The sequence below is a fragment of the Oryzias melastigma genome, linkage group LG17, assembly GCF_002922805.2.
Source record: "Oryzias melastigma strain HK-1 linkage group LG17, ASM292280v2, whole genome shotgun sequence".
NCBI classification, from domain to species: Eukaryota; Metazoa; Chordata; class Actinopteri; order Beloniformes; family Adrianichthyidae; genus Oryzias; species Oryzias melastigma.
The window spans coordinates 31256961-31270943 of NC_050528.1; the positions used below are offsets into that span (position 1 = coordinate 31256961).

The following is a 13983-nucleotide window of genomic DNA, read 5'->3' on the forward strand; positions in this document are numbered from 1 at the left end:
ACTTGTTTGACCCAACAATTCATTTAACCAAAATGCCACCGTGCGACGACCTAAATGTGAGTCGTTCAGAAAATTTGGCAGATTGCTGACTGGTGGTCACAGGGTTGCACTTGTAATCAAACAGCAGGAGTCGTATTTTTATACTTCGTGTGGCGGCTGCTGAGGTTTTAAGAAAAAGTTAAAATTCAAGGGGGGCCAAACTATTCTTTTGACATCTGTCAGTCACCGCCTCGGCACATTTAGGACCACTGTGAGCAAGCCCCACCCCGTCTCTTCTTCCCCCCACGCTGCACATGCTGTATTTTTCTCTTTTTTTGTGATATTTGCATCTGAAATTTAAGACGGACTAGCTTGTTTGACCATTTATGTGAATGTGTGAAACTCAGAAGAGGGAGGAAGACAAAAGGAAATAAAGAACGGCTGACCGCGAGTTCTTTTGTTCATGATAATGATCTGCTGTGTTTGTCCGTGAACGCCACATCTCTAATGAGGAATTTGAGTTTGTAACTTTGTTTTTTTGCAAATAGTATAACTGTGTATTTAAGTACTTTGCACACAGGGAGCGTTGCCCCGGTCTACTGGACTACCGCCGTTTGAATTCATGACCACGCCAGTGATTTTCAGAAAAATCACTGGCGGATATACATTTATTTACATAAAATATTAAATAAAATAACTTAAAATCTTCAAAATGACTGAAAACTAATTTGTAAAGTTCAGATATTGCTATTGCAACAACATCAGCTTAGTCCAGATGTGTTTTTTTGTTTTCAGCAATGTCTGATTTGAACTGTTTAATGACTTTTGTCTGCTTTAATTTACTTCAGTGATCAGTCTGTGGTTTTCTTTCTTTAACAGAAAAGGCGTTCGTCTTTAGTCTTTTCTTAGTAACTCTATTTCACTGAATCTCATTGTTACAAAGTCACATGATTGAGAAGCTTAAGATGACAAAGGAGTCTGTCCGGTTAAAAACGTGACCGCTTGAGGTAAAAGCATTGCAATCCTTCAGGTAAAAGGACAAAAAGCTCATTAACGGGATTTAAGGGCTCGGGATTTCTGCTTTCTTTCTCCTGTTAGGCGTTTGTGAATTACAGCTGAAGGGAAATGTCAAAAGCTGTAGCAGCAAAATTTGAACATGCAGCCCGACCAGCACGCTGCAAAAGATTAGGATCTTACAGCTACTTACACTTTCCTGCAGTGCGGGCATCGGGCCAGTGTCCGATCTGTGAACTCGGTCCACTGAAAACACAAAGAAAGCGTCAGTCTGAGCTGAGACGAGGACAGTTGTTTTATACTCATTTTAATTCACACCCAACCTTTCTGAAATTAAACGTAGAAGTCATCTCAGCATGTAAAAATACTCACTTTAGGGTTAAAAAATAATAAAAAATGGACGCCTAAACACAAAATTTTTAACATATTGTAACTTTTCAACATGATCAACAGAATTCCAGTAGATTCTGATAGAAAAAAGCGGCATGTGCCGCAAATTTTGATCTTAATTTTTATTTATATACGTCTCCCATCATCAGAAAAATGCCACAAGAACACGTTAAAAAAAACATTTTTTAAAATACTTTTCCCAACAAATACTTCCTATAGAGGTTAAATTCTAACTTTGATATTTAAAAAAATATGAAATGCTGCTTTTTAAATTTCTTACATTTTTTCTCTAAAAAAGGTCTGGACTCATAATCGAGTTGGTAATATTTGCCAGATAAAAGCTGTAAACTTTAAAATTATTAAGAAGATGTCAAAATAATACAGTATAATTGACCTACAGACCCGATGGACATCACCCATTAGATTCTGATCAATATGCAGTCTGAAGCCACGTGGTGTTTGCTCCGCCCACATCAGGGGTCACCAACCTGGTGCCCCCCAAGGACCACACAAAGTGCCCGCAGGTCCCTTCTAAAAACAGCACTACTCACTTGTGAGGTGCGTCTAAAATTACATTTTATTCTGTTGATATTTTCTTTTTTTAATTTCACTTTTATTTACATAGATTTAAACATTAAAATTTCTTAAAATGTGTTGATGATACATGATACAGAGCTACTCCAGTTCAAAGATCATTCATTTTGTTAAAAATGCTGCAAATGTGGTCAGTAGTTTAAAATGTGACAAGATTTGTTTCAAAATGTGTACGTTGATTTTTTGTTAATTAATAAACATGGAACAACAGAGTGAAAATGAGACATTTTTCCAATGAAATGTAAGAGATCATCTGAAAATGTAACAATTCCAAAGATTAATAAAGTTCTAAATATTGATATCTGTTTCCTAGCTTGTTGTCATTGTTGATAATTATGGTGAAAAATCATTGTCTTCACATAGAGGAGTGTCATTATTTATTATTAATAATGTATAACTAAAGGCAAACTGATCAAATGTGTTACTTCTAACTGGTATTCCTTCATATGACTCAGTACCCATGAAGTAACTCTCATTTTCAAAAAGGTTGGTGACCCCTGACCCACGTTATCAACATGCTATAAATGCCTGATTGGGTGGAACGAAGTTAAGAAAGAGCTTTGCAATGTTCCACCACCTGCAAAATGAAAAAAAAACTCCATAATAATAGAAAAAAGGGGAGCAAAAAATTATGAAGAATGTAATCTGGGGCTGCTCTTCATCCTCACTGTTTGGATGCTGTACCTGTTAAAGTCAAGGCTCGGGGGCCGGATCCGGCCCCCGGGTAATTCTATCCAGCGCTCCAGATCATTTCATTGTATTCGTATTAATGCCCCAATGTTATCTTGCGTTTACTTCCAACATGTATAATTTTGAAAAAATATATTTTTATGAAGAGTAAAATATTGAAATTAATTGATTTATTCTGGAATAATATTCCGGCCTTTTTTTATTCACAGTTATGCTAAAAAGTTATGTTTTAAACGGTAGTTTTAGAGTTCAATAAATGTTTCTCCTGTTCGGCCGGCGACCGACGGTGTGTTTTGGGCTTTGGCCCCCCTGTGCGGTTGAGTCTGACACCCCTGCTGCATGAGCAGCTTTGAGAAGATCGTCACCAGATCTGCAGCTTTACTCCAACTCCACTTGGGGCAAAGTTTTGCCTCTTCATCCAGCTGCCCCCCCTTCCTCTTTGAAGCAGCTCTGAAAAGTCGGTCTGAGTCGAACCCCCTGAAGCTTCTGTCGTAGCATGTTTTACGCCTCCATTTTTCTCCTTCAGCCCTCGTCTTTGTCACAAAGATTGTTAAAAGAGCGGCAAGAAAAATTTTTACTTCCCCTTTAGCACCGAGTGAGGCTCGTATATCAGAGGAGAGTTGATAGGGTTATTGATCTGCGGCGATAACTCAACACTTTCTTGGCCTGAAGCGCGGATGTTTTTTTTTGGCTTTTCAATAATTCACCTGCTTCATTATATTTCACAACAAAAGCCCTGCAGGGCGACTAAAAGCGCCTCAGGACACTTCAGCTGGAGAGAAGAAAAGCTTCTATTCAGAGGAGAAAAGAAGCAGCTGGAGTACTTTTACTATTCACATCTTTTTAAGTAATTCATCCCCTCTTTAAAACAATTTCCACGGATCTTGAAGAGTTTGATCAGGCAGAGATTCTTTATGCTACAGAAAACAAACAAAGATAAGAAGTTAATCAAGAGCAGAAACTTTCTAAAAGACTGTTCAGGTTCATAATTGTTCCATTAGTCAGGAGTGTCAAACTCAATCGTAAAAGAGACCAAAAACACACCTTAGGTCGTGGGCCGAACAGGATAAACATTTATTGAACACTCTAAAACTACATTTTTAAAACTTTAAAAACGTAGCTGTCTGACAAAGTCCGAACCTCAGGACATGGCTGGTACCAGTACCCTAAGCCTGTCCACATTTAGTACAGCGTCCAGAACCAGGACTGAGCCGCGTCCGGTACCGACTGTCCACTACCGGGTTAGGGTTAGGGTTAGGATACTGGTGTGGTCCACGTCCCAGTGCCGGACCGGTACCTGTTTGTGGCCCGGAAGTTGGGGAGTCTTTAATTGGACATCAAAAACACCCAAAAGGTACATTTTTGACGAGGAGGGTCCATAACCATGTGTCAAACTGACGAGTTGGGAGTGAGAATGTGTTGCAGTACGTTACCAGAGCTAGATAACATCGGGCCGTTCAAAACAAAAACATAAATGATCTGGAGGGTCGATGGAATCACCCTGCAGGCCGGATCCGGACCTCGACTTTGAGACATGTGCATTAGAAGAATCTCAAATCTGAAAGAATTAGGGCAACAAAATATGAATACATATAATTATGGTTTGGTGCGTAATTCATCTGATCTCTAAAAGGGGGCGGAGCTTCTTGGCTCTTCCCTTTGGACACGAGTTAAAGGTCTCCAAGCATTTTTCTATCCAAAAAAGATGCAAAACTTGATTATTTGAGTTTCTCTTTAAAGAGGAAAGTTTGTCACAAGAGCCTCAGTTTTAAAAAACTGACTGAACATTTTCAAGCTAATATTTTCATGTGAAGTGTTATTTAAAATTAAGATAGATCTGACAGAAGGCATCATGATGATGTACCATGTTTTTTGGATCTTTTCATCTGTAGTTTGAATGTTTAATTAACTTAAACTCACTCAACCCTGCTGTAGATGAGATTACTGTCTTGTTTTTTATGATGGGATCATCATTTTAGCACATTTTTGGTTTAAAGGTGTTTTCCCCTCATATCCAGCTGAGCAGCAGGAGGAGGAGGAGGAGGAGGAGGAGGATAGATGAATTGAAGGGCATACAGTATCTGAGCCTCTCGATCCTGTTAGCTCTGTATTCACATCTCGATCACACTGGAGAGTTTGGATCAGAGTTCAAGTAGCTCAAAAATACTGATTTAGAGAGACGATTCTGCAGTTTGATTTGTCAAACGGTGTGAGGACTATTCCCCTGCCTTCTCTAATGCATGCTGGTGAAATAAGATATCGATATACACAAGACGGTCTGTTCAACACATTTTAGTTAAAAAGTGAGCCTTTTATGGATACAGAAAAAAAACAACATGTTTTCTGATATCTTCCAGTTACAGTTCCAAGACCCATCCTGATGAAAATGGTGTTTTTGTTGTTTTTAACATGCTATTTATGCATTTTTATAATGATGGAGGACATATATAAAAGAAAATGAAGCTTAAAATTGCATTTCGGAATTTTTATTTATTCAAGTCGTTAGAGAAGTCACCATTAATCCTGGTGTCTGGCTCAAAACTGCACGGCTGGATAGTTCCAATACCGCTCATCATTTTTATTGCATCGATAATGTTAGGTTGGAGGTGTAAGTTTATGTCAAAATTTCCCATTTGATTAATTTCTTCCCATTTTTGTCCATAACTGTAGATTAATTTCCTGTTTGTGGTCTGAGCCGTGATCCTTTAGATATCTTGTTTACTTTTATGGCATCGGGTATTTAGCGTATTGGTGTATTTTTACGAAGTTTATTTACATCATTAGATCAAAATAATCTTGGTTGAATAAAATACATTTTTGACGTGAAATGTGAGACAGAAATTCCAAGCAGCGCAATTTTTAAGGCTCAGATGGCAAAATTCAAGACTTTTTTAAGGCTTTTAAGGTATTGTTTCCAAATTCATAAATTCAATGCTTTTAAGACTTTTTAAGACCCCACGGGAACCCACTAAAAATGTCATCTGCAAGTTTAATTTCTAGATTTTGTTTAGTTTTCAGGGTTTCTTTTCATTCATGTGGATTTCTTTGGCCTGTTGGAGCTTTAGAAGGATAATCAAAGCAGTTTTACCCTTTAAACGGTTATAAAGAGATCACCTGACAGAGTTCAAATTGCTGCACATTTTCAAAGAATTTTCAAAAAATAACCCAATAGCTGCAAACTTTTACAGAAGCAGATAGCATGTTATGTTTACAGGCTTGACTTAACCCAATCAAACTTAGAATCTAAAATAAACGTCGAGGTTTTTTCTACCAGTCTGTTTTTGCGTGTTATTGCAGAGAGCCGGTAGTTACCAGGAAGGTGTTGCTGCAGTGTCCACATGAGACTCGGGCTCCAGCAGGCTGTGGGTCAGGACTGGCAGGACCAGGATGAACCGGACCCAGATTAATTATCCTCTTACTTCAAAGAGACAGCAAACAGCATAGAATCATGTCAATGCAGCAAATGTAAAGCCATCAAGGATTTATCTGGAGCATTTCAGCCACAAATTCATGAATATAACCAAGAAAGACTAAATCAGAGCTAATGCAGTGACCACTACCATATATTGAAACCATGAGGCACACTTAAAACATTGAATTTGTTCAAAAATAGAAAATCTGCTTTATAATCCAGTGGATTAAAGACCAAAACGAAGTCCAGATGTGTTGATGGAGAATTCTGGCAACAGGTCTCCCAGGTCAACCCTCGTTGAATGATTTATACCGTTCAACTGTTTGTGAATGAGTTAAATATATCATTCATCTTCTTAGCCGCTTCTTCCCTTTTGGGGTCGCGGGGTGCCGGAGCCTATCCCAGCTACTGACGGGCGAAGGCGGGGTACACCCTGGACAGGTCTCCAGTCTGTCACAGGGCCTCAATCACACACACATTCACTCACATTCATACCTAGGGGCAATTTAGAGTCACCAATTAACCTATTAACCCATAGGTTAATTGGTGAGTTAAATATAGTTAAAGTTAATTTACTTTTTTTTATATTTACTTTACTACTTACTTAATTTTTCTTTTATTTACTTTTTAAATTTTTGCTAAACTTTTTATTTTAATAAAAGACCCAGATTGTATACGATTGCAAATAAAAGTGCATAATTGCAAAAAATTAAAAATAAAAAACAATCTGCTGGGAGTGAAGGATTTTAATTGGGTGTATTTTATTTTTGAAAAGAACTTGTGTTTGCTGCTATCAAAATAAGAGCTAATGCAAGTATTATTCTTAGGAAAATATAACAATTTTATAATCCCATTTCAAATGCAATTGCATTTATGAATGAATGGCTTAAAGTCACTCAAACATCTTTTTTGCTAAGCAATGAAGCAGGATTTTGCGGCTCTAACTGGGTTTTGGTCTGGTAGAAGCTGGACTATAAAGCTCTGTCAGAGTTGAAAATTGTTGACTTTACATAAAACGTTTTATTTATTTATTTTACACATTTCAAACAAACAGTTTTGCCTCAGTGTGCTAATGAGTACAGGAGGCATCAGTGTGACATTCAAATAAACAGTCAGAGTTGTGCATTTAGACGTTTTCTGATTTCAAACTTTCAAAAATTTAAACAAAGCTGTGGACCAAGTCTGGTTTAGTTAATTAAAAAGTCAGGATGTTAAAGTCAATTGAAAGATTTCCTTTTATCTTTTCGTCTTTTTAGGACACAGAAGGTTTTAATACTTTAAGCATTTTCAAACAATCAAAAAAACAGAAGACATAATTCGATCTCTGAAGGGATCGTTAAAAAATCCTGTATTTTAAGGATATTTCTCTATTGTAAAACAAGTTTTCAATGCAACCAAGCTCTTCAAAGTCTATTGAAATGATTATTTTCAAGTAAAATCCTATTTGATGGCCAAAGTAAATGTTTTCATGTGAATTTATGAACTCTGGACTGAAGCTCAGTGTGTGAACAGGCTAAAACTAAGGAACAGATAATAAAAACCCGCACACAAAGTTCGGGGATTACTCATTACATGAAGCGGCCGCTTTAATGAGGCTGTTATTTTTTCCTCACGCGGCGCGCTCTGCTGTAAACGGCGCTGGGAGCGCGGCCGTTAATGAGGCGGCGCTGCTGCTTCGACAGAGCCGAGTCTCCGGCACTTGTGGGAATGTGAGGACGACGTCTCGGCGGCGCGGCGCCCTTAAACCTCTCAGCCAAACACATGTCATGTCTCACCAGTATGGTCGGGGACAGGCAATCCTCTGAGACGTGACTTTGCAGATGAGCAGGCAGTTGCAGGGGCAGCGGACGTACTTCTTCCCTGCTGGGGCGTTCTTAATGGGCTGCACGGGGAGACGCGCCAGAGGAGGAGATAAGAGGAGAGCAATAACAGCCAATGAGAAGAGGAGCAGATAACGAGCCAATTATAACTGATGGATGAGGAGGAAGAAATGATCCAGAAGGGAGAAAGGGTGGCTACAAGAAATGGAAAGAGACTGTACACAAACTACTGCCTTCTTTGCTGAAGGATTATCCTTAAAGGCTGAAATGACACAAGAGACAATCAAAGTTTATTTTACAGAGTGCAGATTTAAACCAAGATGACACACAGTGGACTGATGTACAGTTTAAACCTAAAAACTAATAGAAAAGTCTGTTTAATAAAGGTTTCCTCATTATTTAATATTTTTATTTAGGAAACTGGGATCAAAATTCCCACTGAAACTTTAACCCAGAGATTATCTTAAATAAATCTTTAAACAAATTTAAAAATGAAAGGCTTAACTGTACATTTTTGTCAGACTCAACAACACATTTATATTCATGTTTTAAGGAAAACGTATCTGTTTAAAAATTATGCAATAAAGAAAATAGAAATGGATGTCAAAAACCTTTATACTTTCATCCTTTAGTTGTGTGTGTTGGTCTGCTAGGCCTAAAAACACAACAGATTTGAAAAAATAAAGAAAATAGGATCAAAGTTTGGATTTGAAACAAAGAAGTTTTTAGAATATTTCACATGAAATAATTCATGCATCATTCATTTATTTTTTACATTTTTTTATACTTTGCTGATAATTAGCTACAATGTCAGAAACCTTTTGTTAAATTTCTTTTCTATAACATAAACCGTAATAATGAGGCTCAATAAAAAAAAAAAAGAAAATGAAACTTTGGAGTGATTTTTGTGCCACCATGTTGCAAGCAAAAGTCACAGTTTTGAGATCAACATTTTCTGAATTGCAAACAAACTGTAAAGTGTTGAGAATAAAACTTCATGATTTCCAATTGAAAATATTTAAAGATTTGATTTCAAAAACTTTTTTTTCCTTTGCTTTCAAAAATATTTTTGCATTTGCAGCACAAACGTTTTTAGATGCGTTGTGCCTCATCTTGCTTTCGCCCTATCTTTGATTTTGTGTTTATACGTTTCTGTTTCCTGTGATGTTTATGCCATCAAACAGCCTGCTGATTGGTCTAGATTCTATCCAATCAAATTGCCATATTTATCTAACATGGTGTCTGCTCCTGAGGCTCAAACAGCTTTTTTAGGCCCAATCTGAATTCCTCCCTTCCCCTTCATTTGACCCTCCAAACAGAGAGTTGTGAAAAAATTGTCGTCACTTTCTTTCAATGATGTCATCAATAATCGCCGGTGCACTAGCTTTAACACAGAATTTCGTGAAGTTTTATTTTTGACACTTAATATTTTATTTGCAATTTAGAAAATTTTGATCTCAAAACTGTGACTTTTGCTTGCAATATAGTTTCATAAAAACCACTTCATAAAACTCCAGGTCCAATAACACCAGTGCAATATTTAAAACTGATCACAACCTTCAAACAATCTTATTTCTGGTGGTTAGAGACCTTGTGTCCTGCAGCGTTACAGCGAACAGTCACTGAAAACCTTTTCTGACTCATTGTTGTGAAGCCTCTGTAAACCATGCATGTGGTAATTACTGCTCCTGCATTTACATCCAGTGTTACCACGCCTCCAACTGTCTTAATCATCAGTGAGTTTACTGTAGGTGGATGAGTAATTAAAGGTTTGAAACCAAGGCTGCTAACTCAACATGTGTTTACAACTCCTGTGTTTAAACAAGGAGAGTAAATGTTAAGCTTTTATGTCAGAAAGTCATGCAAGTTACTTAAATAAAAAAAAAAGTTCTCCATTCTTAGAACCTGAAAGCTGTTTGCACATGAGCAGGTTCAAAAACAGACGAGCTTAGTCAAATGAAAAAAAAAACAATTCAATAATCAGCAGTCCTCTCCCTAAACTCAAACTACTCGTAAAGTTACTCTTAAAAGACCCACTCAAATGAAAACTGCTTTTTGGGAGTTTTTAACACATTTTGTAGCCTTTTTCTAAGAATGATAAGCAGAAAATGATAAGCAAACTTAAAATTACACTTCTGAGTATTTCTTAATTCAAATCTTTGTGAATCAGGAGCAGATGAAAAAAATCCTGTTTGAAAAAAATTGTATTTGTGATGTAAAAAATATGCTGGGAGAGCCACAAGCTCTCTGCTCCGCTCCATTCTGATGCATCCACCTGCAGACAAATAGATCCGTGAACGTCTTCATTTTCCTGGTCTGAGCTTGAATCTGGATCTAGACAGTACGGCTGGATATCTCCAATTTTACTAACCATTTTTGTTGCACCAGTACTGTTAGGTTGAGGCTGTGAGGGGCTGTAAACGACCGGGAGAGAGGGTAAACAAAGGGATGATGGGACTGTACTCCTTCCACTCTGCAGAAACTATATTCTAGAAAACAACACACATTTTTGGATTTTGGCTAAAAACTGCATCATCATGATTGAAAGACCACCGGGGATACTTTAAATATAGATCAAAAGATGGTCAAAAGAGTGGGTCTCTAAAGTCCCACTCCAACTATGTTTTTTTCTATTGTAAAATCATTCCCAGAGGTATTTTAATTATAATTCTACCATTTTTAGCCAAAATCTAAAAGCCTGTGTCATTTTTAAGTCATATTTTCTACAGAGCTGCAGAAGCTCATTAGAAATGTCCTTTTGGGTTGTGGGCGGAACTGTTGGCGCAGAAGTTAGCCTCACTTATTTCCCACGATGCCTTTCTTTACACTCTAGGGATAAGTCCCTCACAAGTCCAAACTAACATCAGCGTAACAAAAAAAATGGCGAGCAATATCGGAGCTATCTAGTATTACAGTTTAGATCCAGATTCCAGCTCAGACAAGAAAAAAAGGCGTTAATGGATTTATTTGTCTGGAAGTGGAGGATTTAGAATTGGAGCAGAGAAGAAGACTGAGTTTTTTCAAACATCTGTTAATTGACCATCCCAATATGAATTAATAAATACTCAAAAACGCAGTTTTAAATGCTACAAGAACAGGTTAAGGACATCCAAAAGAAAAACAATTTCATTGGAGTGGGTCTTTAAGAATTAACATATTTTTTTATGCTGTCATAGAATCATTAAGTCCACCAGGTAAAAATAGAATCGAATGTGTAATAAAGAGGAAGTTTGAGGTTTGTTGTAAATTTAACAGCCCAACGATGTAAAAGCTAAAATATTTATTTGAGTGCAGTGGATTTCTTTTAGGTCATTTTGTTTTTAAATGATTCACTGGAAGGAAACTGGCATTTGGAGAGGCTGCTCCCTCAAACATCCAGTTTTGTGGTTGTTTGTTTGGAGTTTGAATGCTCAAATTCCAAAATCAAATTATTTGGGGGTTGTTGGTTTTCTTTAACATATTTTTTGAACTAATAATAGCTTTTGATCTGCTATTTTTACATTTGAAATGTGCTGTTCTTAAGTTTTGATGTTTTTTTTAACCTTATATTCACTTTATATTTTCATAAAGTTCCACTGATGATTTTTTGGTATATTTTTAAATTGTTCCCAGAGATCTTTTAATTGTGATTATGTCGTTTTTAGCCATAATCAAAAAACGCGTGTCTACGTTTTCTACGACATATTTTCTGCAGAGCGGCAGGAGTTCATTAGAATTCACCAGAGTTGTGGGCGGTGTCGTGAAGCAACCCCCTCCCATCCCCGTTGCTGAGAGCTCTCTGTTTAGATGAAGCAGGGAGCTCGTGGCCCGCCACATTGTCCATTGTCCATGGTTATTTTATTGGGTTTTAAAGTGTTGAACATTTGGGACCTTACAGTCCCAGAAACTCACCGTGGCTTCATTGCAAACTCCACACTTCACCACGTGCTGGTGGACCTTTCCCTCCACAGAGATGAGACTTTGACACACCCTGCAGCTGATGACGGGAGCACTCCCGCTCTCTGGAGAGGTGAGCGGGGAGTAGGGCGGAGGATCCTCCCCGAGAAGCACTGAGGGTTGAGTGGGGCTGGGGAAAGGAGGGAAACCTGAACAGGAAGGAGACAAAATAATAATGAATATAAAAACAAAAACAGTAGCAAATGCAGGTTTGTTGAAACAAAAAACAGTCACCAGAGTTAGGAGAGCAGACTGAAAAAAGAGAGGGAAAAAACTCAGTTCCCATGACAAGCAACCCATTACAGTAAACAAGATAATAAGATTTGGTCTGGAGCTCAACAGAAAGGAGCTTTAAAAGGAAAACACTCTTGGAATGCAGAGAATAGTTGGTTTCAACACTTGGAGTCTGGGTATTTGTGAAAGTTACAACTAAATCACAAATGATCCCAGAAACATGTATAATAAATGCCCCTTTTAATATTGAGAAAGGCTTATGAATACAAAAACAACGTCTAATGGCAATATTTAATCTTATTTTAAATAAAATATTAAGCTACTTCTTAGCTGAATGTTCATTGGTCAAATCGGGATAGGCAGAGTTTAAAAGCAGCATTCCTATTGGCGGAAGTTTCTGTCAATCAAATGAGGTGTTTCTCGGATGCTAGCCAGCTAAGAATTTCAGTTCCTAATCATCTCGATTTAATTACCAGTAGCAAAACGTTAAAATAAATGAATAAATCTACAAAAAGAAGCAAGAATATTTTAATCCTTAGTTGTAATATTAATACACCAGTGCCTTTAAACTGTGCACGTAGTTTACCGGTACGAAGCCGATGTAGCTTGGAGGCTAATCCAACAGCTGCTACCATAACCAGTTAGCACATCGTCTGACAGCTTGGCGTCACTGCAGGAAAACACCGCGCATTTATTTTTCCCATCGGGAAGCTCTTAGGTAAAGCTCCCAAAAGACTGCTATAGATTCTGGACTAAGGTGGTGCCACATGACCCCCTCCATCACAGCTGAGCTACGAGGCTAACCCATGTCAGCTAAGCTAGCTGGAGTCAGGTGGAGGAGAGGGCACCATGGATACTCACTCTCTGGTTTGTTGGGTACAAACGCGGTGTTAGGAGAAATCCCGCCGTTACCGCTGCCGAGAGCACCGTCTCCTAAATCTGACAGTAACGGGGACCTCTCTCCGTCCGCCATACCGACAGCGAGGCGAGGAGGGGGAGAGCGGGAGCGCGGCTGCAGACCGATCCGGTGTTGTATTGTTGTGTCGGAAATGCAGGCATCACATGATCGCACCACCACCGACGCCGCTGATGCGGTAGCCGTGCACGGGGGTGTGGCGCTGCACAGCCGGGATGCTCCAAGCGCGCGCGAGCGCTCGTGTTGGCCGTCATGTCCAGAAACACTCTGCAGTTTGAATCTGTTTTATTCACGACTAGCAGTTCTAACAACAAGCCAATCAATGAGATCACACAATAAACAACTTTCTACGATGATTTCACTGCAAAAACATGAATGTTTATAGTTTTCTGGAGTTAAATGGAAATTAAAACAAGAAGCCTCACTTGAATAGAATAGAATAGAATAGAATAGAATAGAATAGAATAGAATAGAGTTTAAGTTTATTGAACCCACAAATGAATAAATACATTATTACTATGGCTCTATGAATGACACCACATAGACAGGGATTAATCTGAGAAATACACTGAAAAAACAATAATTCGTGTCTATGGGGAGCTGTAAAGTCAAATACTTGATGGGAGAAAGATCTGTGTAAACACTTCTTCCTGCAGCAACATGTTAACATTTCTGACTGAAGGAGCTATAATTGGATTTCTTGGATTCATATCAAGTATAACTAATGAACCTTCTATTTAAATCTCAAGTCTAATTCTGCTTTTGCACTGATTTAGAAAATGCACCAAACATGTCAAGCTGTTTAAAGGAGAATAAAGTCATAGATTACAAACACAAACCATATAAAATTGATTAGAGCAGTGGCAACAAAAATAATCTCTTGACAGAAACACGTTTTTCATCCAATAAGAATCTAGAGTATTTAACTGCTTTAATTGCTTTGTTGAGGTGATTCATTTCTTCTTCTAAACCATAAAAAATATTAAAAAAAAAACAAT

General features: G+C 37.9%; 1 protein-coding gene across 2 annotated transcripts in view; it reads right to left on the bottom strand.

The window, feature by feature from the left end:
• Positions 1-13260, bottom strand: part of pip4p1a (phosphatidylinositol-4,5-bisphosphate 4-phosphatase 1a) — a 31216-nt gene extending 17956 nt beyond the window's left edge. The window contains exons 1-5 of one of the 2 annotated variants that reach the window (XM_036216385.1): positions 12931-13260; positions 11791-11984; positions 7855-7961; positions 5980-6085; positions 1187-1239 (exon numbers count right to left, since the gene is read on the bottom strand). In XM_036216385.1, the coding sequence (XP_036072278.1) occupies positions 1187-1239; positions 5980-6085; positions 7855-7961; positions 11791-11984; positions 12931-13042 (572 nt within the window). In that variant the 5' untranslated portion in view covers positions 13043-13260. The remainder of the gene's footprint in view (positions 1-1186; positions 1240-5979; positions 6086-7854; positions 7962-11790; positions 11985-12930) is intronic. The other variant, XM_024279083.2, reaches the window with a different exon arrangement.
• Between the last annotated feature and the right edge of the window lie 723 nt (positions 13261-13983).